At 57.9% G+C, this 24123-nt stretch overlaps 3 protein-coding genes across 6 annotated transcripts; 1 reads left to right on the forward strand and 2 right to left on the reverse strand.

Moving 5' to 3' along the window:
- Positions 1-469: 469 nt before the first annotated feature.
- On the forward strand, positions 470-1927 carry SAPCD1 (suppressor APC domain containing 1). Of its 2 annotated transcripts, XM_034660487.1 has the most exons (5): positions 470-768; positions 1244-1339; positions 1448-1537; positions 1637-1724; positions 1813-1927. In XM_034660487.1, exons 1-5 carry the CDS (start codon positions 637-639, stop codon positions 1881-1883), a joined length of 477 nt encoding a protein of 158 aa, XP_034516378.1. In that variant the 5' UTR covers positions 470-636; the 3' UTR covers positions 1884-1927. The 2 variants fall into 2 exon arrangements, with proteins under 2 accessions (XP_034516378.1, XP_034516377.1); XM_034660486.1 differs by lacking the exon at positions 1813-1927 and having other exon boundaries at positions 1448-1766.
- VWA7 (von Willebrand factor A domain containing 7) lies at positions 1147-10956 on the reverse strand. Of its 2 annotated transcripts, XM_002931066.3 has the most exons (17): positions 10668-10956; positions 10120-10365; positions 9503-9784; positions 8950-9046; positions 8253-8363; positions 7643-7838; positions 7355-7524; positions 6174-6286; positions 5834-5950; positions 5189-5374; positions 4594-4726; positions 4325-4477; positions 4128-4220; positions 3266-3567; positions 3045-3184; positions 2679-2853; positions 1147-2572 (listed from the first exon to the last, which is right to left on the reverse strand). In XM_002931066.3, the coding sequence occupies exons 2-17, from the start codon at positions 10348-10350 to the stop codon at positions 2408-2410; spliced, it is 2664 nt and encodes an 887-aa protein (XP_002931112.2). In that variant the 5' UTR covers positions 10351-10365; positions 10668-10956; the 3' UTR covers positions 1147-2407. The 2 variants fall into 2 exon arrangements, with proteins under 2 accessions (XP_002931112.2, XP_034516376.1); XM_034660485.1 differs by lacking the exons at positions 4128-4220; positions 4325-4477.
- Positions 10957-11102: 146 nt separating this feature from the next.
- VARS1 (valyl-tRNA synthetase 1) lies at positions 11103-24117 on the reverse strand. 2 transcript variants are annotated; one of them, XM_034660489.1, is made up of 30 exons: positions 23834-24117; positions 23138-23560; positions 21980-22114; positions 21747-21885; positions 21416-21540; positions 21247-21331; positions 20900-21000; positions 20636-20763; positions 17941-18105; positions 17643-17724; positions 17017-17136; positions 16827-16935; positions 16648-16745; positions 16314-16404; positions 15939-16063; positions 15750-15853; positions 15511-15669; positions 15312-15402; positions 15079-15184; positions 14919-14989; positions 14706-14831; positions 14252-14356; positions 14101-14169; positions 13936-14014; positions 13706-13833; positions 13164-13319; positions 12786-12992; positions 12599-12710; positions 12146-12471; positions 11103-11244 (listed from the first exon to the last, which is right to left on the reverse strand). In XM_034660489.1, the coding sequence occupies exons 2-30, from the start codon at positions 23522-23524 to the stop codon at positions 11176-11178; spliced, it is 3798 nt and encodes a 1265-aa protein (XP_034516380.1). In that variant the 5' UTR covers positions 23525-23560; positions 23834-24117; the 3' UTR covers positions 11103-11175. The 2 variants fall into 2 exon arrangements, with proteins under 2 accessions (XP_034516380.1, XP_034516379.1); XM_034660488.1 differs by having other exon boundaries at positions 21247-21334.
- Between the last annotated feature and the right edge of the window lie 6 nt (positions 24118-24123).

Here is a 24123-nt window from a genome sequence, read left to right on the forward strand (position 1 = left end):
ACTGCTGTAGGAAGACACTTGGGTTCCACCCCGGAGGACGTCACGAGAACCAGCCTTTTCAACAGACCCTACAAAAGCAGATGAGAAGGAAGACCGAGAAGCCCAACAGAGACGGTCTTTCCCCTAAGCAGGAACACCCCAGCCTCAGACACAGCAGAAAGGGCTCGGGGAGGCTGAAAAACAAGGCAGGACTGGCACCCTCGAGGCAGGAGGGAAGAGGAGGGACCAGCCGTGGCACCAGAGGGCGTGGCTCCACCCTTCCCACCTCAGAGCCATGGGGAGCCAGGGTCCCGGTGGGCCGCCCGGGGTCCGGGCTCCCTACACGGTTCTGCTGCTGCCACTGGGGACAAGCCGCCAAGACCCAGGGGCCCGGAGCTTCTTCCTCTGGGTGAGTATTAGTCCAGCAAGAGGCCCCAGGGAAGCCCATCTCTGGATCTGCCCCTATATTTCCACTCAATTTTGAGGGCCCGTAAGTCTTCTCCCTGGTGCTCCTTCACCTCCAGGTGCTCAGCGGTCGGTCTGGGCTCACACTCAGTGACCAGACGGCGAACCCAACAGGGTTGAGAGGAGGGCGGCGGCCCAGAGCCCTGCTGTGGAGCAAGCCAGCCTCTGCTTCTTGCCTTCCAGCTGCAGAGGATGCAGGCTCTGGAGAGGGAGCAGGATGCCCTGTGGCAGGGGCTGGAGCTGCTGGGGCATGGCCGGGCCTGGTTTGAGGGCTGTCTCAGGGAGGCACAGCAACGACAGCTGCATCTAGGGGCTCTTGGTGAGGTATGGGGCTGCTGTGCATTGTTGGGGGGCAGGGACCTGTGGACACAGCCTGACACCACCGCGGAAAGGGAAGAGTTAACGGGCAGGGACGTGAATTGGAAGCAGCATTGTAATGACTGGATGCCACCATGTGTTAGGTTAGTGTTCATTGTTGGGATTGGAGGAGGCCGGTCTGCATTCCATTCAGAGGGACATGGTTTGGATCACTCCATTGAGATGGGGCAGTGGCCTGGATTATTCCAACGGGTCAGGACTAGACAGGGAGGATCCATACAGAATAAGGAAAGGGATACTGTGCTAAGGGGGGGGGGGAGGAACTGGATTGTTAAAGAGATGGGAGTGGAGACTATCAGATTTTTCCACCTGCCTTGAGGGGGATCCAGATGGAGAAGATGTATGGCCTGTGGTGACAGATAGAGTGGCAGATGGATCTCACGTTTTCACCATATTGTTCAGCCTCCAACTCCTCCTCTAGAATTTTCTAACAGATTTACACTCAGAGCTTCATGGCCCCCAGTTAGCCCAGATTCAAAAGGTGAACATGTGTTTGCAGAATCTGATTCAGGAGAAGGTGAGTTTATTGTTTTTCCTTTAGATTTTTGGGAAGTGCGGGTAGAGAGGGGACTCGGGATCAACACTGGTTTCACAGAAAAAAGCAAATCTTGCCCCCCCCCCCCAGTTCTCCCCACATGCCTTAAACAAGGCTAGTTCCTGTGCTGCCCAGGACTGGAAGGGAAGGCCAAGGAAGCAGAACTTACAGCAGCAACAGGTAAACTGTAGGGGAGTGGGGGTGGGGGAGGGCGAAAGCCCTGGCCCCTTGGGGGAGGGGGACCACAGATGCCCACGCTGTTTCTCTCCTCTTCTGCAGGAGTTGTCGAGGCAGCAGAAGGGAAGCATTCAGCCAAAACGGGAGACCGCTCAGCCGGGCTGCCCCAAGATGCAGTGGGGCCCAACCCGTGTGTAAAGCCTCCTCTGGGTTTCCTCATTTGGTGAGGGGGGAGGCTGAGTCAGAACCCCCAGTCTCCTCATTCTGCCTCTTAACAGATAAATGGCTCCAGGTTGTGGGTCAACTGAAGTCCAAACATCTTGGTGTAAAGTTTCTTCTCTGCAACTGAAAACTTCCATTTCATCTTCTTGGTGTCTTATGCCCTCACTCTCCCTTATATGATATACATAAATGATCTTTCTTTGAGATCCCTCTCTAGAGAAGACATGTTTATTGAAACTGTCCTTCAACTTTAAATACAAAAATAAAATAGGAGCTTCTTCAGAATTTCAAATAAGAACAGTTCTATAAATAAACCCCACTCCCAACCGTAGTCTCCTCCCCATACACCTTTCCTTCTACCTGAGCTTGGGAAAGCATGAATAAATAGTGGAATAAAGATATGCTGTGGAGAGAGAGGAATGAACTTTCTCCAAAAAGAGGTATTTGGTTTGGTTCCCACCAGGGTTAGAGAAAGCGCACTGTGGGAAGATCCATTGCCCTCTATCCCAATCTCGCTAAGAAAGAGAGGGACAAGTGCATGAGAAGGAAAACCTCCATCACAGCTGGGAGAGGTGGGGTCCCCAGGCCCATGTCACCTTCTCACCAACGGGGCAAGATTGAAAATAGCTCTGGAGACCCATCCCTCCTGTGTCACCAGGAGGCCAGGCCTAGCAGGAGCAGCACCCCTCCAACTGTGCCCCACCAGGGGTTGCCCACTCGCCCTCCCCCGGCCCTTCCCCATGTCACCCAAGTGGAGGCCGGGCTGGTTGAGGCGAGGATGGGGCCAGACGAGTGGGCCGGGGCGGCCAGCGGGTCCTGGGGAGAAGGGGGAGAGGCTGTCAGGGTGTCTGTACCCAAATTAAGCCTACAGCGACCTCCCCTGACCCTGCGTGGCCTGCGATGGGAAGTGGGGGTGCCTCACCTGCTGGGCCGGGCCCAGCACCAGGAGTCGGAGGAAGGCGTGGGTCGGGGGCACTGGGCTGGCCTCTCGACCTGTCGCGGTCACAGTCACGGACACCACGGAGTCTGGCGCGGCTGAGTCCGGGACCTCCAACCATAGGCGTCCCCAGGCGGTCTCATTCGGTTCCAGGCGAACCCTGCCAAGTGGACACATTCACCGCGCTGAAGGCCCACGAGCTGAAGAGCTGAGAGCCGAGGGGCCGAGGTGCCGAGCCAAGCGGTGGCGGGAACGAAGGCGAGGCGAGGAGGGGCTTAAGGCGCCAGACCCCCTCACGCCCGGGAACCAAAAGGTGGGCCAGAACTGAGCAGGAGGGTTCGGGGGCTGTACCTGGAGAGGTTGGAGGTGAGAGGGAAGCTGGGACTGACAGATGTCCTAAGGTCGAGATCCTGATGACCCGAGAAGCTGGCAACGCGGACGCTGAGCGGGGCCCTGCTGCCAGGGGCCAGGAACCCCGGGGAGCCCGCGAGCTGCGGAGGAGGGCGGGTCAGGGCACGAGCCGTGGCTGCAGCTCTCTCCGGCCGCACGCGCACCTTCCCCTGGCGTCTCACCTCCAGCAGGACCGGGAGCACGGTGCAGGGCTGGGGGGCCGCTCTGTGCAGGCGCCGCCCCTCTCTGTCCTGGCCGATCAACTCCAGAGAAAAGGGTCCCGCGGTGGACAGAAGCGCGGGCGGGAGCGAGGCGGCGAGGAGACCTCGCTCCCGCGGTCCCGTGGGCTCCAGAGGCACCCGGCCCCGCTCGGCACCCTCCGGGACCCCTCGAAGGACCACGTGGGAGAAGTGCGGCCGAGGATCTCCGGGTTTGCGTCTGGAGCCCAGCCCTGTCACCTCTACCAGCAGCTGGGTCTGGAGGCCTGGGACAGGGGACGGGAGGGGAGAACGATGGTCCGCAGGAGATTCGGAGACAGGGAGAAAAAGACGAATGGCGTTTGGAATCGGGGTTATTCCTGGGGAGAACGGATGGATAAAAGGGGCTACCTCTGAGGGATATTGTTGGGCAGGGTCAGGAAAGATTTTGGGATGCTGGAAACGTTCTAAATCTTGAACTGAGGGGTGGTTACATGGGGGTTAACTATATGAAATCCATCCGGCTGTGTATATATAATGAAGTTTAGCACACTTCATTATATGTGTTATAACTCAATAAAAAGCTAAATAGATAATTATATATAATGTATATAGCGGGGGCGCTGGGTGGCTTGGTCAATTAAGCATCTGCCTTCAGCTCGGGTCATGATCCCAAGGTCCCGCATCGGGCTCCATGCTCAGCGGGGAGTCTGCTGCTCCCTTTCCTTCTGCTGCTCCCCCTGCTTGTGCTCTCTCTTGCACGTGCTCTCTCTCTCTCAAATAAATAAAATCTTTTAAAAAATAATAATAATGGACAAGTTGGGGTGGTGGGGGCGGGTAGATATACCTGCAACTGGCTGAGTCAGGGGGTAGAGGCCAGGGTGGGGGCCATCCTCCATGGGAATCCCAAAGTAGAAGAGGAAGTCCAGGGATGTCTGAGCTGAGGAGGGCCAAGGCAATCAGAGAACTTCCTGGGATGAATGTGACTGGTAGTGCTCTCTGAGCTCTGCAGCCTTCCCTTCCCAGGAATACCTACCCCCTTACCTTGCACTCTCACCCGGGGCGTGCCCTCAGCTGTGACCTGGATCTGCCAGGTCCCTGTCTGGGGGGGGTCATGCATGGTAACTATCCAGAACTGCCCAAAGCGGCGCGTGTGACCTAGAGGCCCCTCGCCTTCCTCCTGGCCCTGGGAGACCCCTGATGGGAGTAGGAGAGCAAGAGATTGGCATGTGAGACAATTCCCGTCCCTTAGTACGTCACCCTTCATCCTCCTCCATTCTTCCCTCTGCCTCGAGACACACACGGGGAAGTACCTGCAGGGTTCCTGATCCAGAAGCTGCTGACCTCCCTGTGGATCCGAACCGTGACCCTCTGGAGCAGCGCGTCCACCCTGAACACAAGCGGCCTCCCAGACACCACGGCGGGAGGTTCCAGGGGAAGGGTGACCTAACAAAATGGGGGAGAAGATAAGGCAGTAAATGAGGTGGGAACAAAGACAGAAGAAGTGTGGAGACAGGAAGAAACTAAGTCACACATGGAGAAGGGAGGCCAGTGATAGAGAGGGGCACGGGACCAGGGATGGAGTTACGGTCAATGACAAAATAGAGGCAAGGGACTGAGGGTGAGGCAATCGCTTCTTGCCCCTCCTTAAAAGATGGCAGGACTTCCTGTGGTAGCCCTGAGGACAGACTACTGGAGGCCAAGGTTGGGGGACAGGGGCAGTACTCATAGGGAAGGAGCTATGTGGAAGATGGGTAGCCATGGATCTCAGGGGGAGAGAAACTTCCTTTCCCACCCTCTGAGTGCAGGATTAAACCATTAACCTATGAGAAAGAGAAAGGCTGTGTCACCCACACCCGTAGTTCTCAGCTGAAAGAATTAGCCCCTCTGGTGCCCATACTTACTCACCAGGTCAGCCATGCTGTCCCCAACAATGGCGGCCACATCCTGAATGTGCTGGTCTTTGGTGAAGATGACCTCTCCTCCTGAGGCCAAAGCCACTGCTTCATAGGGCTCAAAACGCAGAGGGGATAAGACCTCACGCCGAGCTCGGCCCTGAAGCCTCGATGGGTCTTCAGTCACTAGGAATGTCACCTGTGACCAGAAGAGAGGCCAGTACTTGAGTACTCCCAGTGCCGTCTACCGCTGTATATGGGGGTCTCCCGTGCCCAAGCGCTGCAGAGCTGATGACTAGTGGCAAGGTCCCTGTCTGCCCTCTGACTGCCGCTGTGGGGTCTCCCAGTGACACAACCCCTAGGCCTTCACTTATTCGTTGCCACTCCCTTGTAAGTGTCACCATATGTCACCCACATAGCGGATTGTTGGCAACTAGTTCTCCAGTTCTTCAAGTGGCTTGTTGGCAACAGGTTCGAATATGAATTCAACATCAAAGAAGGGATCCGGAAACGTTATACTCATTGTCTGCTTCTCCCGCCCCAAGCCAAGGCTGGTTCAGCCACCAGAGTGTGGGGTGATGCTCGTTACGAGACTGTCATCACGGGGTTCCCCGCATCCCTGGGTGGCTACGTCGGGCCTCCCATCAGCTGTGCTCACTCTGCAGCGCCGCTCCTGAGTCAGGGATTCCACGCGGTTGGTGAGAATGGCGTCCTTGGGGGAGGCGTCAGTGAAGACAAAGATGTCAGAGCGTGGAGGGGTGTGCAGCAGAGCCAGCTGGCAGAGAGCGACAGCGCTATTAAAAATGGCCGCAGCGGGGTAGTGGGTAGAACCAGGGAGGAGAGAACTGAAGGAAACAGGACCCTGGAACCCTGGAGGGAAGCTAGGGGGACTAGGCTCTGAAGGTGGGGTGGGAGGTGGAGGTCCCAGGAAGCCTCTCGTTCCCCTTGGTGGTGGGACCTGGAAAGGGAGGGAGAAGAAGGGGAGGGGGAGGGCAGACCTCCAGGGCTGACAGGCACATTTCAGGCTCATCTCCACCCCCCAAGGCATGGATCTCATTGAGTTGTTGCCAGAAGCTGTCAGGGTCACTGGTTGTAAAGACAGGGCCAAACCCTGGGGAGGCAGAAAGGAGGTTGAGGTGAGTGAGGAGAGGGGTCCCCTATCCCTCCCTACCCAGGACCACCTCCCCAGTCAAGAGTCCTGCTGTGCTCCAGGGGTGAACAAGTATTGAAATAACAATATTCCCATATATTTATACAGGCAGGGCAAGGGCAAAGGCAAAGGCTAGTTACCCTTGGGGGGAAAGTGGACCTCATTTCCTTAGCAAAATGGCAGCATCTCCTGTGGTCCTGAGTGGGCCTTTATTGGGTATGTGTGTGAGTATGAAAAAGACCTGGGGCCTCAGTTTCCTCACCAGAAAAGACAGAAAAATAACAGTACTTACCTCAGAGTGTCATTAGGACTAAATGAGTTGATTTTGTAAATTTTAGAATAGTGCTTTGACCCATAATAAGTGCTAAATTCTTAATTATTCAAAACTTCATCAAATATGTGTTAAGGCCCTATTAAATGCCAGCTACTGTGAGATTTATGCAGGCAAATCGGACTCAACTCCTGTCCCTAGGGAATCCTCAGTCCTATGGGTATTTTATTTGATGGTCATTTCAACCCGAGGAGATAGGCAGGATAAGACAAGTGCTGACCCATTTTATGGATGATGAAATTGAGGCCAAAAAGGCTAAATGATCAGCCTAACGATGCACAGTGACTGGTCGGCCCAGGTCAGCTGGTTTGACTTCCAGTTCAGTGGGGGAAGGAAATACACCACAACTAGCTGTCTCAGAGGCTTCATGGGGGCCTGCACCCACCAGCCCACGTCCTCATCCCAACCTCCGGCTACAGGAATGGAGAGAATTGAGAATGGCTGATTAGCATGGAAGCAGAGGCCCCTGCCTAAGCATGGACCATGATTAACCTCATGTGGAAAGTGCTACTGTTTTAGAAACAGCAGAAGTGGCCAATGGTTTCCTATATGCACACAGGTACCACTAAAGACTCAACCATAGGAAGCGTCACCATTTTGTTAAGGAAGTGGAGCCATGAGGCCCACTTCCCCATCAGTGGCATTCACCCCTTGCCCTGGACTTTCCTTCCTTCCACTATCCTCGCCAGACTGGTTACCTGGATCATGGAAAGGCACCAGAACGTAGTGGACAGGCTCCATGGGGCTGCCCCGTCGCCGTTCCACAATGTGGCGAGCCTGGATTTTGGCAGCATTGATCTCCTCACCCATGCTGCCCGTGGTGTCCAGGACGAAGCTCAGGCTGGAGGCCGGGCTGATGTCCAGCAGTCTGGGGAGCAGGCCGGAGACCCAGGGAAGAGTCTGCACGTTTGTCCCCAGCCCCTGTTTACTCAGGTCCCCCAGGAGCACACGTCCGTTAAGGAGCGCATCTCACAGAGGCCACTCACCTGGAGAAACCCTTGTCTCCCAGGCGGTTTCTCAGGAGACTGAAGGCCTGGATGGAGGCCAGAAGGGCCAGTTTTGCCGCCTGGAGGTGCAGCATGTGGTGGGGAGAGAAGCCCGGGGATGTGCTATCCTTGTTGATGCCTCCCCGCGGTGGCTGGGAGCTGCTCCGGTCAAAACGGCCCCCATGGCTACACTTCCCTGGGTTGGGGAAAGAGATCTGGAGGATGAAGGTAAACAAGCCACTGCCTCCTAAGAAAACGAGGCCCTCTTTGACTTGCCTGATCTCTCAGTCTTCAGCAAAGGATCAGCAAGAAAGATGACGTTTTGTGGAGGGCAAATCTGGAGTAAATCTGGAGGGGTCAGCCATCACAGTACACGGTGGATCCCCTGATCCCTCCAGTCAGCCCCCCAAAGCTGGTGCTGGGTAATGGAGAAGTCTCACTGGCTGAGTGAGAAGATCTTCCCCCACCCAACAGTTCCCAACGTCCTCGCCTTTGTCCAGGATGCAATGCCATTTCCCAGGAAATGGGACAAGGGCCTACAGTTCTGAGGTCCCCAGGGAGAGGGCCAGGGGAAGGGAAAGGACTTTCTCCCCTTACTTCTGCCTGGTACCTGGAGGCTTGGAGGGATGAGTTCCAAAGTAGCCAGACGTGAGGAGTGTAAAGCCCAGCAAATTCCCAGAGCAGCTCAACTCCTCACAATCAGAGCAGGTAGGATCACCCACTGGGAAGAGAGGACAGGGGTCTAGAGCCCAGGATTCTGCCGTCACTGACCTTTATCCCCATCCATCCAAACTTTGGCTTTCCCCCCAATTGGCCAAAGCCCATATGTACCCTCTAGGCTTTCTGAACAAAAACCTGGAGATCGTCTGGTGATGAGACTGAGTGTTTGAGACAGGGACTGTGCTAGGAAACCCAGAAGCGTGGGAAGCAGTACCGCAGGGACTGAGCCCTCTGTGAGCTGCGGACACAAGCTAACTTGTAGTGGGCAGGAGGCAGCTTCTGGTCATAATTAGGTAGAAGGAAGAAGGAGGGAGCCCTGCATGCTCCATGCCATGTTGGCAGAGGAAGTCACATGAAAGAGAACTCAACTGAAGTCTGCAGACCTTGGTCCTGGCTCTGTCCTCCCGTGTGACCTTGGGGAAGCTATCTAAGTGACCTGGCCTTTGGCTGGGCTGGGGGACTTCACGGGCCATTCCAGAGGAGAAGCAACCTCACATCCTATGTGACCTGAGGATGTGACAGCGGCTGGGTAGGCTGACAGGACGCGGCTCCGTGGGTTTCCCCCAGCCCTAGGGTCATGGTGGTACCTTGTGCCAGGCTCTGGAGCTCCTGCCTCGGCCAGAGGAGGTGAGGGTGTGGCTGCTGCTGCCCCAGTTCCACCCAGTTGCTGTGACTGTAGAAATCCTGGGGGGAGGGGGCAGAGGGGACTGTCGTCACAATCCCCAGCCCTTGCTCCCACTCCTTGGAGTTCCTCATCTGGAATGCCTCCTCTTACCCCCGTTGAGGCCGCTGTCAGATACCCCACGTGCCCTCCACGCCCTCTGCCTATTGCCCAGGAGGGAGCTTTCCCCAAGCGGGAGTCTCCCAGCGTCTTCTCCCACCTCGCCCGGAGCCCCTGCCCACCGCAGACCTCTCGCCTTCCTCTTCTCTCCAGGGCAAGGGCCTGCTGCTGCTCCCACCGGAGCTGCTGCCGGCTGGAGAGGGGGGACTAGGGACCAGCCTCAGGGCTTTGGCAAGCAGCACCCCATCCCTTCTGGAGCAGGGAGAGGTGTGATCAAGGAGGCACCGTGAGGAAGCCTCTGTCTGGGGGATGGGAAGAGCTGGAGTGAAGACCCCTTGACCATTTCAGGCTGTTCTCACCTGCAAAGCATGGAGCGCGGCCCCGAGGCGCTGGCGGGCCAGGGTGTGCTCCAGGGCTCTGGCCGCCACCAGGGCCTCCCGGAGAGCCCCTGCCAGGCGCGTGCGCCCCTGGCCCAGCCGCTCGGCATCAAAGTGCAGGTCGGGGTCATTCCTGGATGTTGGCAGGAAGTCCTGGGCTGCGTTGGCACGAGACACCTCACCTAAGGCTGCTCGGAACCGCCGGGAAGGAAACCCAGGTCCAAAGTAGGCAGCAAAGAGGTCGTCGGCAAGGAGGGTGCGGCCCTGGAGAGAGTGGGTTAGGGGACAGGGGCCCCTGGAATTGGCCCATTGCCCGCATTTCCTCAGCAACTGTCACTCGGGTTAGGTGTGCCAGGAATTGAGAGCGCTGGGCCCCACAAGGAACCTGGGTCCTACAAGGGAGGGGCAATTCTGGACCTTTCTAAGGAGTGGGAATTCTTGATTTTAGGACCAGGACTCTTAGCTATTGTCATTGCAGGGGGTAGATGAGGGGAGGCGAGTTACAGGGGATGTCCCTGCTCTTGGCAAGCAGGGCCCTCAGGGAGTAGAAGTCCAGGGAATTGGGGAATCCAGCTGAGACAGGACCTGGGGACGCTCACCAGGAAGTCCTCAAGACGAAGTGGGGGCCGACCTGGGGGCGGCTGCTCCAGGAAGAGCTGCAGGGTGACATTGAGGGCTGCCTCCTCGGTCAGGTCCTGGTGGGTGACGGAGCCCGGGGCAGCCAGGAGGCTCCAGACGTTGGGGAAGAAGGAGGATGTGGGGGGCAGCAGCAGCAGCAGCAGCAGCACGGACAGACTCAGGCGGGAGAGGGGCACGTCTGCCAGGAGCATGGCTGGGACATGGACCTGGGGGACAGAGGCTCTCAAGGGTAGGAAGCAGCTGCAAATCCAGGGTGGGTCCGGCTGTTTGTCTCCCTGGGCACCTGCTTTGCCTCAAGCACCTGATGGGTCACAAGCTGGCTTCCCCCCTCTCCCGTCTGTTGCCCAGATAACCTGAGGACCTTATCAGGCTAATAGGGACAGACACCTGCAGGAGACGGGCTGAGGCTGCTCCCCTAGAACCCCCCTCCCCACCCCCAGACTGATACCCCCCCCAGACCCCCATACATACAGAAAGTCTGAGTCCCCTCTCTAGGCCTCTCCCCTACCTGGTTGCTGGGTCTCTGTAGGGCCACTGGGGTGTGGCGTCACAGGGCACTTAGGTCAGAGTTATAATTAACCTAAGCGGGACTCAGTGGAGGGGGAGGGAGGCCTGAGGGGGGGGCGCAGCACCGGCAGCCCCTGGCCCCTCTACTCATGCCCGACCAAGGCCGCAAGCAGCAGCCGGCACCAGGGCGGGCCTCCCTCAGCAGCAGTGCAGAGGTGAGTGGAGAAGAGCCGGGAGGAGGAAGGGAGTGAGCAACATGACTCAGGCCTGGCTCAGTGCCAGGGACAGACCCAGACAGACGCACCTCTCTGCCCACCCAGCGCCTCTGGCTTGGCCTGCAGCCCTCGCACTGCTCACGCCCACTGCGTCCGAGGGTGCAGGCACCCAGGCCCTCAGCGCCCCTCCGCAGCCCCAGCACACACAGACAACAGATGGCTTTGTGGCAAAATATTTTATTGCTGCCACCCCCATGGTGGACACTGGGATTATGAGGATTGCAGCCGGGTGTATCACAGCATCTTCTGGAAGAGTGCAATGGCCTCATCTACCTTCCTGAGCTCTGCTTCTGTCTGTTGGAGCTGGGGGTGGAACAAGAGAGAGGAGGTGGTGGTTGGTGAGGACCCAGGCCCAAGAGAGGAGACAAATGCCCAGGGTCACACAGGTGACCCACGATGCCCACAATGGCCGAGGGGTCCGAGTAAGAAAGATGGGTGAGGACCACAGGCAGGGAGTACTCTGGGGACTGTGTGAGCTTGGCCGGCCTGCATCCCCCTAATTCTCCCCAGCCTCCCCAGCAGCACCCGTCTGCTCTTCCAGCATCACTGACCTCCCAGGTCTTGCCTTCTGCTAGAGTGCTCAGTCCCCAAAAACAAAGGGGCCTCAGGGCCAGCAGCCCCGCCCCCAGGTGGACAGTGGAGCACAGAGGTTAGGGATGCAGGCTCCTAGCCAGGCGCTGGGCCTCCGTTTGTTAAATGGCAACTGTAATACCCCGGGCCCTGCGCGGGCTTCCGGCAGAATGGACGGACACAGCCTCGCTCAGCCGCCAAGGCTTCTAACTCAGCCTCTACTCGTGTCTCTCTGCGTCCACACGGTTCACCCCACTGCTCCTCCGGAGACCCCAGGTGTGCCCGCTGGGCTTCCTAACTATAGGTGGTCCCCAGACCGGCCCCCGGCCATGTGGGATGCCATGCTCCGGGCACTGGGTGAGGCACGAGGGCTCTGGCTGGGAGGCAGGATACCTGGTTCTAGGTCTGCCTCCCACCCTCACCTTGCTTGTGTGACCCCAGGCTGTGCCCCCACTGCTGCCTGCCCCTCATGTAAGAGGACGGATTACACGGACCCCACCTACTCAAGGGGCTCAGGCTACCGGCTGCCCCATGACTGCCCAGGGCTGGGCAGAGTGCAGCTGTGGGACGGGGTGTGATGACAGAGGGAGTGGCTGGTGAGCGACATGAAGGAGCACCCACCCACACCACACACCTTGGCTCTGTCTGCCTCCTGGACTTCAAGGGGCACCTTGCTAGGGTAGCCCGAGGCAGCGCGGCGCTCCCGCAGACGCTGTGCCTGGCGCTGTGCCTCGCTGCGCTTGGCCTGCAGTTTGCCCAGCTCCCGGGCCGGGTCCACCAGCCCCTGCAGCTGCAGGTGGACGGAGCAGCGGTCGGAGGCCAGGGCCACAGCACAGCCCTGGGGCACAGGAGCCCCCAGGGCCAGGACGGCCACCACACCCGCGCTGGCCAGCACCTGCACGTAGGCCGACACTGCCGACGCCAGAGCACCCGTGGCCTCATCGGCCACTTCCAGGAAACCTGTGCGGGAGGAGGAAGAAGAGATGTGGCCCCCAGGAGACGTGACACGAGGCAACCGTGCCAGACGATGGTGCGAGTGGACGGAAGGGACAGTGGGACAAGGCGGCTGTGGGGGCCAGAGGCTCACAGTCAGGCCGGATCCGGGTGAGGTTGTAGTCGGCGCGCAGGGAGCGCACAGCTCGCGTGATGCTTAGGGCCAAGTCCATGGCAGCTTCTGCCTCGGGGTCCTTCCAGGAGCACTGTGGGGTGGAGGCGGCGGTGAGGGAGGCTGGCGGGCAAGCCAGACCCCCCCACCCCCAGGCCATACCCCGTACCTCTGAGGGCTCCGGATAGGGGGTAATACAGAGGCTAGGGGGAGCTTGTAGCGTCCGCCGGGGCAGCCTCTGGAACAGCTCCTCGGTCACAAAGGGCATGAAGGGTGACAGCAGCCGCAGGCCAACGTCCAGGCAGGTGTAGAGGGTCTGGCGAGCACACTCGGCCACCACCTGGTCCACCCCATTCAGGACGGGCTTCAGGCACTCCTAGGGGACAGGGAAGCACAGGGCTCAGGGGTGGAAAAGACCTAGCCTCCAGCCCTCCCTGTGCCTGTGAGGACTGGGAAGGTGACAGGCTGGCCCACATTTCGTGGCCAGCCACTGGCAAAGTGAGGCCCAGTGCTCTGCTGCCCCACCGCCCACTCCGTCTCTCCTCACCAGGTAGACGTCACAGAGCTCATAGAGCCAGAAGCTGTACTGGGCAGTGGTCACAGCTGGGAAATCATAGGCCTGGAAACCTTGGTTGCTAAGCCTCACGGCCTCAGTCAGCCGGCTGCGGATCCAGCGGTCCACCAGGCTCTCGTGGTCTCCAGGCTTGGGGAGAAGGAGCCTGTCAGCTAGGAGGCACTATATGCCCAGGCGGAGGCGGCAGAAGCCCACGGGGGTAGCAACCATGGGCAGGTCTGCATTCCAGGAGCCTGACAGGTCCGAAGCAATCATCACGTACCCAGTGTGTGGAGAAAAAAGGACAGGCCCCCCCGCCCCCTGGGGGGAGGACCCCCCAATGCCCCAGGCTTTCACTGTAACTGTCTGTCCTGTGTCCATCCATCCCCTCAGTTACATGAAGGCTCCTCCAGGGCAGGGGCTGGGCCACCTGACACCGTGGCTGCGATCCTGACACAACACGGGCCACGCTTGAGGCTGGAGCGGCCGGGGTGCAGCCTGCGGGGGTGCTGCCCACCTGGCCGCTTGGCCCTCACCTCAGAGGTTGGTGAGGGCACAAAACCCTTCCCAAGGCCCCGGAGGGCAAACTTGGTGGCATTCCAGAGCTTGTTGCAGAAGTGGCGGTACCCCAATATCCGGTTCACGTCTAGATTGATGTCACGACCTGGGCGGGAGTGAAGGGTGAGTTCTCCCCATTCTCCTTCCCAACTCGTGCCCACCGCGGGGAAGGGGAAGGGACTTGGCTGAGAGGTTTTGGAGGCCATACCCTGAGATGTGTAGGCACAGAGTCCAAACCGGAGGGCATCAGTGCCACACTCGGGAATCCCCGCCGGGAAGTCTGCCTTCTGTGGGGAGGAGTCAATGGCGGGCACCTTGAAGAGGCCGCACCTCCCGGGGCCCACATCCCAGCCCTGGAGCCTGCCCTCAGTACCTGCCCTTCTTTAGCCTTCTCCACCTCACTGGGGTCCAGGTTGCTGCTCAGTAACTGGTCGTGGAGGCCCTAAGGGTGAGGTGGGAGCAGTCAGAGGGCCGCGGCCGCAGCCCCACAGCCCTTCGCGGCCTGGCCCAGAGCGCAGCCCCACCTGTAGGGAGACTCCGTGGATGACGTCCAGGGGATCAATGACATTGCCAAGAGACTTGCTCATCTTTCGGCCGTGGGCATCTCGCACGATGGCGTGGAGGTAGACCTGGAAAGGACGGCCCATGACCATGTGTCTCCTCACCCAGACCCCGATGCCTGCCCTGGGCCCTGCACCTAGCTGGCCCCATTCTGAACCTCAGACCCCTCGGTGTCCCTGCCAGTACATTCAGCACTTCCAAGGGAATTAGAGGTACTCCCTCATCCGGGAAGCCAGGGCGCAGAATCACTGCGTGGAACGCCGGCCGGCTTACAGTCCCCACAAGCCCTCGCTGGCCAGGCCCACCCACAGCTGTCCGCTGGCTGTGCCCTGCGTCCCCATGCGTGCTGAGCCCAAGCTATGGCACGGGAGGGGGGTTAGGTAGGGACTGTGGGACGGGTCTCGGCAGTCTTCACACCTCTCTGAAAGGCAGCTTGCCAGTGAGCTTTAGGCCAAGCATGACCATCCTGGCCACCCAGAAGAAGAGGATGTCGTGGCCCGTCTCCAGCAGCGTCCCCGGGTAGAACACAGTCAGATCTTCAGACTGGGGGCAGAGCAGGGCATGACGGTGGGCCAAGCACCCACCTCCCAGACCCCCGCCCCGCCCTGAGCTGGTTCCTCAGGAACATACCTGGTTGGGCCAGCCAAAGATGGAGAAGGGGAAGAGGCCAGAAGAAAACCAGGTGTCCAATACATCCTCATCTGAGGGAGGCCGAAGGTCAGAGATCAGAGAAGGTAGAGATGAGGATCAGGGCCCTGGCTCTGCCCTCCACCCCCAGGCCCTGCCTTGCCTTGCTGGAGACTGATCTTGTCAGGGGACACTCCAAACTCCTTGGCTGCCTTCTCCCGGGCCTCGGCCTCGCTGCGCCCGCTCACCCAGTACCGCCCATCCGGGTCCTGCCACAGTCAGAGTGAGGGCCGAGGGGGAGCCTCTGCCTTGCCCCACCCCCTCCCACCAGCAAGGACCCCAGGAAACCACAGCTCCCGGAAATGGGCCAGTGTCCAGCTCCGGCCCAGGTCTCACCTCCCCTGGGGGCACGGCTGGGTCACTGACTGTGATGAAGTAGGCTGGGATGCGGTGGCCCCACCACAGCTGCCGGGAGATGCACCAGTCCCTGCAAAAGGGGGTGGGGGTGAGTCAGGCAGGGGAGGGAGGTGCCCTGGCCCGTGCCCTGCCCGGCCTCTCGCCCAATCCCCTCCACCACGTCGAGGGGCCGACGCACCGGATGTTGTCCATCCAGGCATGCCACGTCCGTTGATGGGCCTCAGGGAGGATGCGGAGGTCGCCCCGCGTCACAGCGGCACTGGCGGCCTGGGCCATCTCCCCACAGCGCACGTACCACTGTGGCCGCAGCAGAGGCTCCACCACATCCTTGGACCGGCTGCGGGGACACACGGGTCCGGGGATCAAGTGGTGAGCGCCCCAAGGACCCCCTCCCCCCAAACTGGCCCCCAGCCTCACTTGCAGAGCGGCACCACCATGGGGTTGTCCTCGACACCCCGGAACAGTCCCCGCTCCTTCAGAGCCGCCAGCACCGCCTTCCTGGCCTCAAACCTGGGGAGGCCCTGAGTAGGAGACGGGCCCCGTCACGGCCACGCCGAGGTACCCCATCGGCTCTCAACCCGGCCGCCACACCCCCAGCAGTCTCACCAGGAAAGGCGGGGGCACGTTGATGAGGGCCCCTCGGGAATCCATGATGCTGATGGCCTCCAATCTGTGCCGCTGCCCAACCTCATAGTCGTTCTGGTCGTGTGCGGGGGTGATCTTCACCGCACCTGGGGCATTCGTGGGCGTGCCGGGGCACGAGGGACTCAGCGGAGTCTCCTTCCACACACACCCCCTTTTACTGAAAGATGTGGCTCCCAGACCACCCTCGTCTCCCACTTCTCTAGTAGTTCCCTGAAACCCAGCCCAAGTCCTGCTGGTTCAGGAAAAGCCTGTTTCTTTCTCTTTGAGAGGGAAGATGGATGACCGGAGTGTGCCTCATGGCCTCCTCCTCTCTCCAGAGGACAGCGCCTTGCTCACCTGTGCCAAACTCCATGTCCACAAAATCGTCGAAGACAACAGGGAGGCTCCGAGACAAGAATGGGTGGGTCAGGCTCCTCCCCTTCAGGTGCTGGGGACGGAGGGCGACATCAAAAACTCAAGAAGGCCTGGATCCAACTCCCTCCTCCCCAGGGCCCTGACCGTCCCAACACCCAAATTCCATCTTCAGCGCCAGAAAGGAGCTAAAGATGAGCTTCTAAGCCAATTTTCTCCTCTGCCAAGGGGCTCAGTGCCCATCCCACCCTCACTCACAGTGAGGGAGCCCCGTCCAGCCAGCACTCCTCCCCAGCTGTGGGCAGCACCCCTGCCGCACCTGGTATCTAGGATCTTTGGGGTGCACAGCTACGGCCACGTCTCCCAGCATTGTTTCGATCCGAGTAGTTGCCACCACCACCTCCTCCTCGTCACTGTCTGGGGTGACATGCGGCCTTGTGGTCTCAGCTCTGGCCCCTTCTCCACCCAGCCCAGGACCCTGGTGCCCCCAGCTCCTACCTGAGCCTTGGACCTTGTAGGCAAAGGAGACAAGGACCCCAAACTCCACCTTCTCCTTGTAGCCAGGCACGGAGAGCAGAGTGCGACCTGTCAGCTCCTTCTTATCCACCTGTGACACGGGTATTAAGAGAAGTGGCCTAGGAGCCAGGGCTGGGGGTGGAAACGGAGAGAGCCTGGGGCGGGAGCACACCTCAATGTCGGAGATGGCCGAGTTGAGGGTGCAGGACCAGTTGACAAGGCGGGTACTGCGGTAGATGACTCCTTCCTCATGGAGCCGGACAAATGCCTCTGTCACAGCTGCGGAGAGTTTCTGGGGAGCAGGGAGAGGCAGAGATGTGCCTAGGTGCCTAGGGGCCCAAGCAGACCTGCCAAGGCGGCAGGATCTGGGGAGACCCGGGCTGGCCAAACTCCCACCCTCCAGCACACAGACCCCTTTGAGGGCTGGAGGAGAAAAGTACTTTTCTTGAAGAGAGGGCTATGGGGACACAAAGGCAGGCAACAAGCCCAAGGACTCTGGAAATGGTAGGGAAGCCACCCAGCTAGGACCAGGTGCTGGTGAAGAGAATCCTGGGAGTCCAGGCTCCACAGGAGAGTAAGGCCCTATCATGTGCCACCTGGAAGAATGTGAGCTCCCAGGTAACAAGGGCCACGAGAAGGGGTGAGAAGTGGTATTTGCAGCTGAGCCCTTGGTGGTTGCCTAGGGGCAGTGGGCTCTCCTCCTAGGGGGGGACCACAGCGTCTGTGCTGTCTTCTGTGGGTTACTCGCTCTAGGGAGCTTCCCACTCCTGCCCCAGGCCTGAGCCCCCTCCTACTCACAGGGTCCATGGTGAAACAGGCTCGATTCCAGTCCAAAGAGCTGCCGAGCTTCTTCAGCTGGTGGTAAATCCGGTCTCCTTTCCTGGAAGTGGACAGACAGGCCCGGAGGCACTCAGGCCTGGGCTGGAGGGAGACATGAGCTGGCTGACGGGACAGTACGGGGATCACTTGTCCCTCTGAAAGTGACCTGGGCCCCAGAGCCAACTGACCCTCAGCCTCCGTGAGGGTCTGGCCCTGCAGCAGGGCTGGAGACTATAGATGTCTTATCTGGACAGAGGACGGGGTGCTGCACACTCACTCCTCTTTCCACTTCCAGACCTCCTGTAGGAAGGCCTCTCGGCCCAGCTGGTGCCGGCTCAGCCCCCGCTCGCGCCAGAGTTTCTTCTCCACCACCACCTGAGTGGCAATGCCCGCGTGGTCACAGCCAGGGTTCCACAGGGTGGTCTCCCCCCGCATGCGGTGCCTGTGGGAAGAGCCAGGAGGACCCGAGGTGAGTGGGCCAGTGGACGTGGCACCAAAGGAAGAAGGGGCTCCTGGGCAGGGAGTTAATGGACTCAGGAAAGAAAGGGGAGGTGGGGAGGGAACGTCCCAATTCTAAAATTAGGGAGAGACGTGCAAGGACAGCCAAGGCAATTTGACAAAATAACAACTAGGAGGCTTGTGTCCAACCAGAAAGCAAAAACATAGGAAAGGGTTACAATTATTCCCACAGTAAGGTACTACGTAGGAACAGAGCTACAGATTAAGGGAACAAAACGGTGTCTGGAAACAGATCTGAGCGAATTTAGTATTCATTGAAAGTAGCATTTCCTATCAATAGGGAAAGGACAATCAATTGAATAAATCTGTTTGGGACAACTAGCTGATTAGTTCCCTACTTCCCAATATTCACAAAGATAAATTCTAGTCCGACTCATGAACTCAACACTATTAGAAAAGCATTAGAAAAAAATGACACACTTTTCAAAACTAAAAAAAAAAAAAAAAAAAAAAAAAAAAAAAAAAAAAAAGGAAAGAACAGAACACAGATGAAAATGACTGTAACTCTGAGGTAGGCCAGGTCTTCTTTAACAAGACACAAAGCTAAAGAACACTGGCAAACTGGGGCGCCTGGTGGCTCATTTGGCTGAGCGTCTGCCTTCAGCTCAGGTCATGATCTCAGAGTCCTGGGATCGAGCCCCACATTAGCCTCCCTGCTCAGCAGGGAGTCTGCTTCTCCCTTTCTCTCTGCCCCTCCCCCCGCCTTGTGCCCTCTCTCTCTTCTCTCAAATAAATAAATAAAAAGCTGCTACCTTAAGAGTTTTCTAAGTGTTCGTTCTTTTCTGTTAATAACTTGACCATTGTGTTATATGTATTTAACCAACTCTGTTTTTCCAGCTTTCAATTCTCACAAAATTTTAAATCTGACATATCCCCAGTGCCCAGAGCAGAGCTGGCACATAGTGCTGTCCAGTAAGTATTTTTCGACCAAATTAATCTGGTAAGTAGGACTCTAGAAAAACTTCTCAGAACTTAAAATATAATAAACAAACCTTGGCTTCCAAAGACAAAAAGTTGTTTCAAAATACTTTTTTTAGGGGCGCCTGGGTGGCTCAGTTGGTTAAGCGTCCAACTCTTGATTTCAGCTCAGGTCATGCCCTCAGGGTCCTGGGATGGAGCCCTGCACTGGGCTCTGTGCTCAGTGGGGAGTCTGCTTCTCTGTCTCTCTCTCTCTCCCCCTCTCCCTCTGCCCTGTTCCCCGCTTGTGCTCTCTCTCTAAAATAAATAAAAAATACCTTTTTAAAAGAACCTGTCTTGTGGAGTATTAGGTTATAGACTTGCCAACACTTTAGGGTGTTGGGGGAGCAGCAAGTGCTGGAACTGGAGAAAACATTTACAGTATATGTAACAAACCAAAACACCAATACCCAGAATGTTAAAAAATCTTCCAACAAACCAATTAAAAAAAAAAAACAGAATTAATAGAAAAACGGATGAAGGACAGGTACAGACGATTCATACACAAAGAAACCTGACTGGCCGAGAAACATGAACAGGCACGGCCTTGGGAATCAGGAATAATAGCGGTACCACGTTTTCGCCTATCCGACTGGCAAACCAACACGGAAAATGGCCAGGGTCGGAAAGAGTATGGGGAACAAATACCCTCGCAGGCAATCACGGAGGTGTAAGTCACTGAAGCCATTTTGGAGGCAACTTAACATAAGCAGCCCCTCCACCCGAGCAGTTTCACATCCCGGTAGGACACCAGAGAGATCCTTCCACTCGCACTTGAGAAAGTATATTCAGGAATGTGCATTCCAGCCAGGAGTTTGAGAGAACAATAAGGCAACAACCATTAATAAGAAAGTGACTCCATTACGGTACAGCCACACTGTCGAACGCTACACCACAACGAAAAAGAATGAAGTCAGTCTGTGCACGAGAACAAGGAAAGATCTCCAAAATAGACGGTTAAGTATAAAAAAAAGTTGTGGAGTAACATGTTTGGTGTGAATCCCTTATGTGAAAGAATAGGAAAGAGAAAAACCCACCCAAAAAGAAAACTACGAATTTCTATAGATACATGTATTTGTAAGTAAATAGATAAAAGATCTGGAATGATACACATATAAGTGGTAAAAATGGCTAAATTTCATGAGGGAGTAGGGCTACAGGGATGTAGTCAAAGAGACTTGAACCTTTAAATTTCTTACAAAAGTATATTCACATATTTCTTGTTTAACTCAAAATTATGCTATTTTTAGTAACAAGAGAAGGGAGACAAGAGAGTCTGCCAGCAAGGGGTGAGGGGTGCTGGTTGCCTGCTGAAGGGAGGGTGCTGAGGATCAGAGATGGGAGTGATGGAGAGAGAAGCTGAGCACCACCAGGGGGCAGAGCTGAGGGCCCATATGGAAGGACAGAATCCCTCCTTCAGGGAAGAGAAGGGAGGGCGAGAGTGAGGAGGAAGAGAAGGCCGAGGGAACAGGTTGGAGGAGAGGACGGGAGCTTACCATCGGGTCAGGGAGTCCTGGATGGCATTAGTGAGTGCGTGGCCCAGGTGCAGGGAGCCTGTCACATTGGGGGGTGGGATGCACATCATGAAGATTCCCCGGGGATTTGGTGCGGACACGCTGGAACGCTAATAGGGGAGGAAGGATGGACACATGCTAAGGTCTCACATCACCTCTCCCGGCCCCCTCCCATGCAGTGGGTCCCTCGGCCCTGCTGTCACCCTCCCACGTGTCCTCCAGGCCTGGGCAGAAGAGCCCACTCACTCCATACTCGGGCTTGAAGAAGCCCTGCTGCTCCCACCAAGGGTACCAGGCAGCTTCCACATACTGAGGGCTGTAGGAGTCGGGCATGGCGCCACTGACATCTGGGGGAGAGATGGGGAGGGTCAGTGCCTGAGGCTGGGAGCAGCTGGGACAATGGGCCAGCAGAGGCACCAGGCCTCTCTTGCTCATATCATAGGACAGACAGGCATTGGGAGATCTGAGGTGTGTGCAAATCCTCCAAAGCCAAGTGGTGGGAGCAAGGACAGAGCAGGAAGGGGTAGCACCAAGGAAAGCAGAAGCTGAGAAGGGTGGAATTGAAGGGTAGGGTCCCTTCCGCCTTCCCGTACCTTTCTTCTCCCCAGCTGGGGTTGGGAGGTCATAGGTAATGACCCCAGGATCCCGTTTCCCCCTCTTCTCTGGTTTTGGTTTCTTCTGCTTAGGACGGAAGAGATATAGGCAGAGAGATCATCCACCCACCATGGCGCCAACCTTCCAGCTCTACCCTTAGCTTCTCACCTCCGCTGGGGGGGGCTGCTGCTGTTGGGTCTTCTGTTTCTGTTGGAATTTCTCTAACTTCTCCCGTTTCTTTGCCTCTTTCTTGAGTTGAGTAGCCGTCTTTGGCGGTGCAGGGGCCTCAGGGCCTAGACAGAGGCACAGAAATGCCAACTTAGCCCATTGGGGAATCCTCTCGGTCCACCAGGCTACGATGCTTCAGGTGGGCCGTTCCAGCTGCCCAGGCTCCCCATGCTGGTCTCCCACCTCATCCTCCCTCAGGCCCCTTCCTGTCATTCCTAAGAGAAAAAAGGAAAGTGAGCTACAGAGAAGGCCCGGAGGAACCCCTCCTCACCCGGCTGTTGAGAGAGGGGTCTGGCCCCTGAGTACAGAACCACCTCTCCCAGCACTGCCCGGAATTCTGCCTGCTGGACACATGTGATGAACCAGCGAGTCACATTACCCCAGATCCGGCGGGCAGAGGGGTCCAGGACCTGGGAGGGGAAAAGAAATGAAATATCCTTAGTCACCCTATAGCGAGGTCTGAGGAGAGCTGCCCTCGTCCTTCTCCAGGCCCCGGTGACTTACGTAACGGAAAGGCAGCAGCAAGGCTGTGACAGCCGCCAGGTCAGCCAGCGTGGGGGCCTCCCCAGCCAGGTAGGTGTGCAGCCGAAGCCACTCTTCTAAGGGGCTCAGGGCCCTACCCAGGGCCCCCAGGGCAGCCTAGCAGGAAAGGGCAGGGGCATGAGACAAGGCTGGGCCCACCTCAATCCCCACCCTTACCCCCACCCAATCCATGGGGCCCCCTTCTGCTCCCACAAATCACCACCTCTGAGGCCAAATGGTCATAACAAAAATATTCCCATTTGTTCAATAAATTCGTGCTGAACACTTACTATGTGCCAGATGCAATATGTTAAACATCAGAAGTTAAAGACTGCATGAAGCAACACAGTAATCACTTCAAGAAATACTTAGCACGTCTACAGAACGGGCACTTCTCTAAGGAATGTGGAGACAAGCACAGGCCCTGACTGATGGAGTTTACACTCCAGTGGGGGAGACAGTAAATGTGTAAATACAGAATGCATTACCCTAGTTTTCTCCGTAAGTGTTCTGAAGAAAAATAAATAAGGCTCAGGGGGACAAGGCATTCCAGAGAGGGGACCTCTATGGTAGACAGAGTAAGCCAGATAGAGGGAGCAAGCCAGGGTCTCAACCACATATTCGTCTCATTCATTCATTCATTCATTCACGAAATACTAAGGACCTACCATGTGCTCAAAACTCTGCAAGGAGATGGCCAGCTCTGGAAGGACTCACAGACTCAATCTGGTCTAGTTCTCTCTCCTCTCCCTTCCTTCCCCTCCATCTGCAGGAGGATGGCTACCTCTCCCGCCCCACCTGCCCCTCCTCTCTCCAGTCTTTTCCTATGTTTCTCAATAACCACCTTCATCGGCTTCGGACACCTCAAACTTCTACTCCCAGACTGTAAAACACACCGCACGAGACTGTGCTCTGCCCACCTCTTTTCATCTTTTCAACGTGCGCCTCAACGTGAAAACTTCCATTCTCAAAGATGGGAAGCCCAAGCCTCAGAGTTTGAAACACCTTCCGGAGGTTATCATACCAGGTGGCAATCTGGGATTTGATCAGTGTTTCTCCACCTCCGACACACTGTCTTCCTGTCTCATTACCCATTCTAATCTTTCTTCTAAATTCCCCCTCTTCCTTCTTCTCACTCACCTGGGGGTCTTGGGCAGAGCTCCGGAGTCCCAAGGCCGGCAGCGTCGCTCCACAGGCAGCTGGTATTAGCTCCGTGTCGGCATAACTGACCCACTGTTGGACCAAGACGGCGGCCCGGCTACCGCCAGGGCCCCCCAGGCCTGCCGGCCACAGCAGCTGGGCCACAGCGGTGGCCCCCCACACCCAGAGCCCACCGGGCCCCTGCTCCAGGGCGGGCAGGCGGGGTGGGGGAAAGGGAGTCCTGCTGGTCGGGGGTGGCTGGAGAGAGATGCGGGGGTGGGCTCCTCCCCAGCCCGGCCCCTCCCCAGCCTCCCCATAGCGCGCAGCTATAAGGGCACGGAGGCTGGGGAAGGCGTCGGGATGGGGGGAGACATACAGGATGGACATGGTTACGCAGGGGGTCCGAACGAGGTGGAAGAAAACCTAAGGAGCAAGAGAGACAGGGGATGACTGAGGGACCCAGAGGCATCCCACTGGGAGAACAGAGGGGACCCCGTGGACTCCCGCACCGCAGGCGTCCGGGACCCCCAGGGCTGGAGGTCTGACCGGGCCTTAAGAGCCAAGGGCCCGGCTCTCGGAGTGGTAGTGCCAGTGGGAGACTCCCCATGATCGCGCGTGCTCGGGGACTGCGGGCGGCTTGGGGAACCCGGCCCCGCGGCGTCCAACAGGACGCGGGCTCCGGCCGCAGGTACGTACTGGCGGGAGGTGGTCACACCGAAGCGGCCAGCCACCTCAAGGCCGAACGCCGGCCGAAGGTGGACCGGCCTGGCGGCCGGGGCCGAGGAGTCAGGCGGGCGGGGACGGTGGGCGGTTCTCCGGGCGACCCCAGCTCCCTGCGACCGCCGCCGGGCCGTGAGCGCCCACGTGTTCCTCCTTTGTGACAACGAGCGTTTCCGGGCCCGCGGGTCCTGGCGCGGGCGGCCGTGCTCCGCCTGCGCGGCCGGGCGCTGCCCTGCCCCACACCCGCCCGGGGCCGCGCCGTCCGC

The sequence above is a fragment of the Ailuropoda melanoleuca genome, chromosome 5 (assembly GCF_002007445.2).
Source record: "Ailuropoda melanoleuca isolate Jingjing chromosome 5, ASM200744v2, whole genome shotgun sequence".
In the NCBI taxonomy this organism is placed as follows: Eukaryota; Metazoa; Chordata; class Mammalia; order Carnivora; family Ursidae; genus Ailuropoda; species Ailuropoda melanoleuca.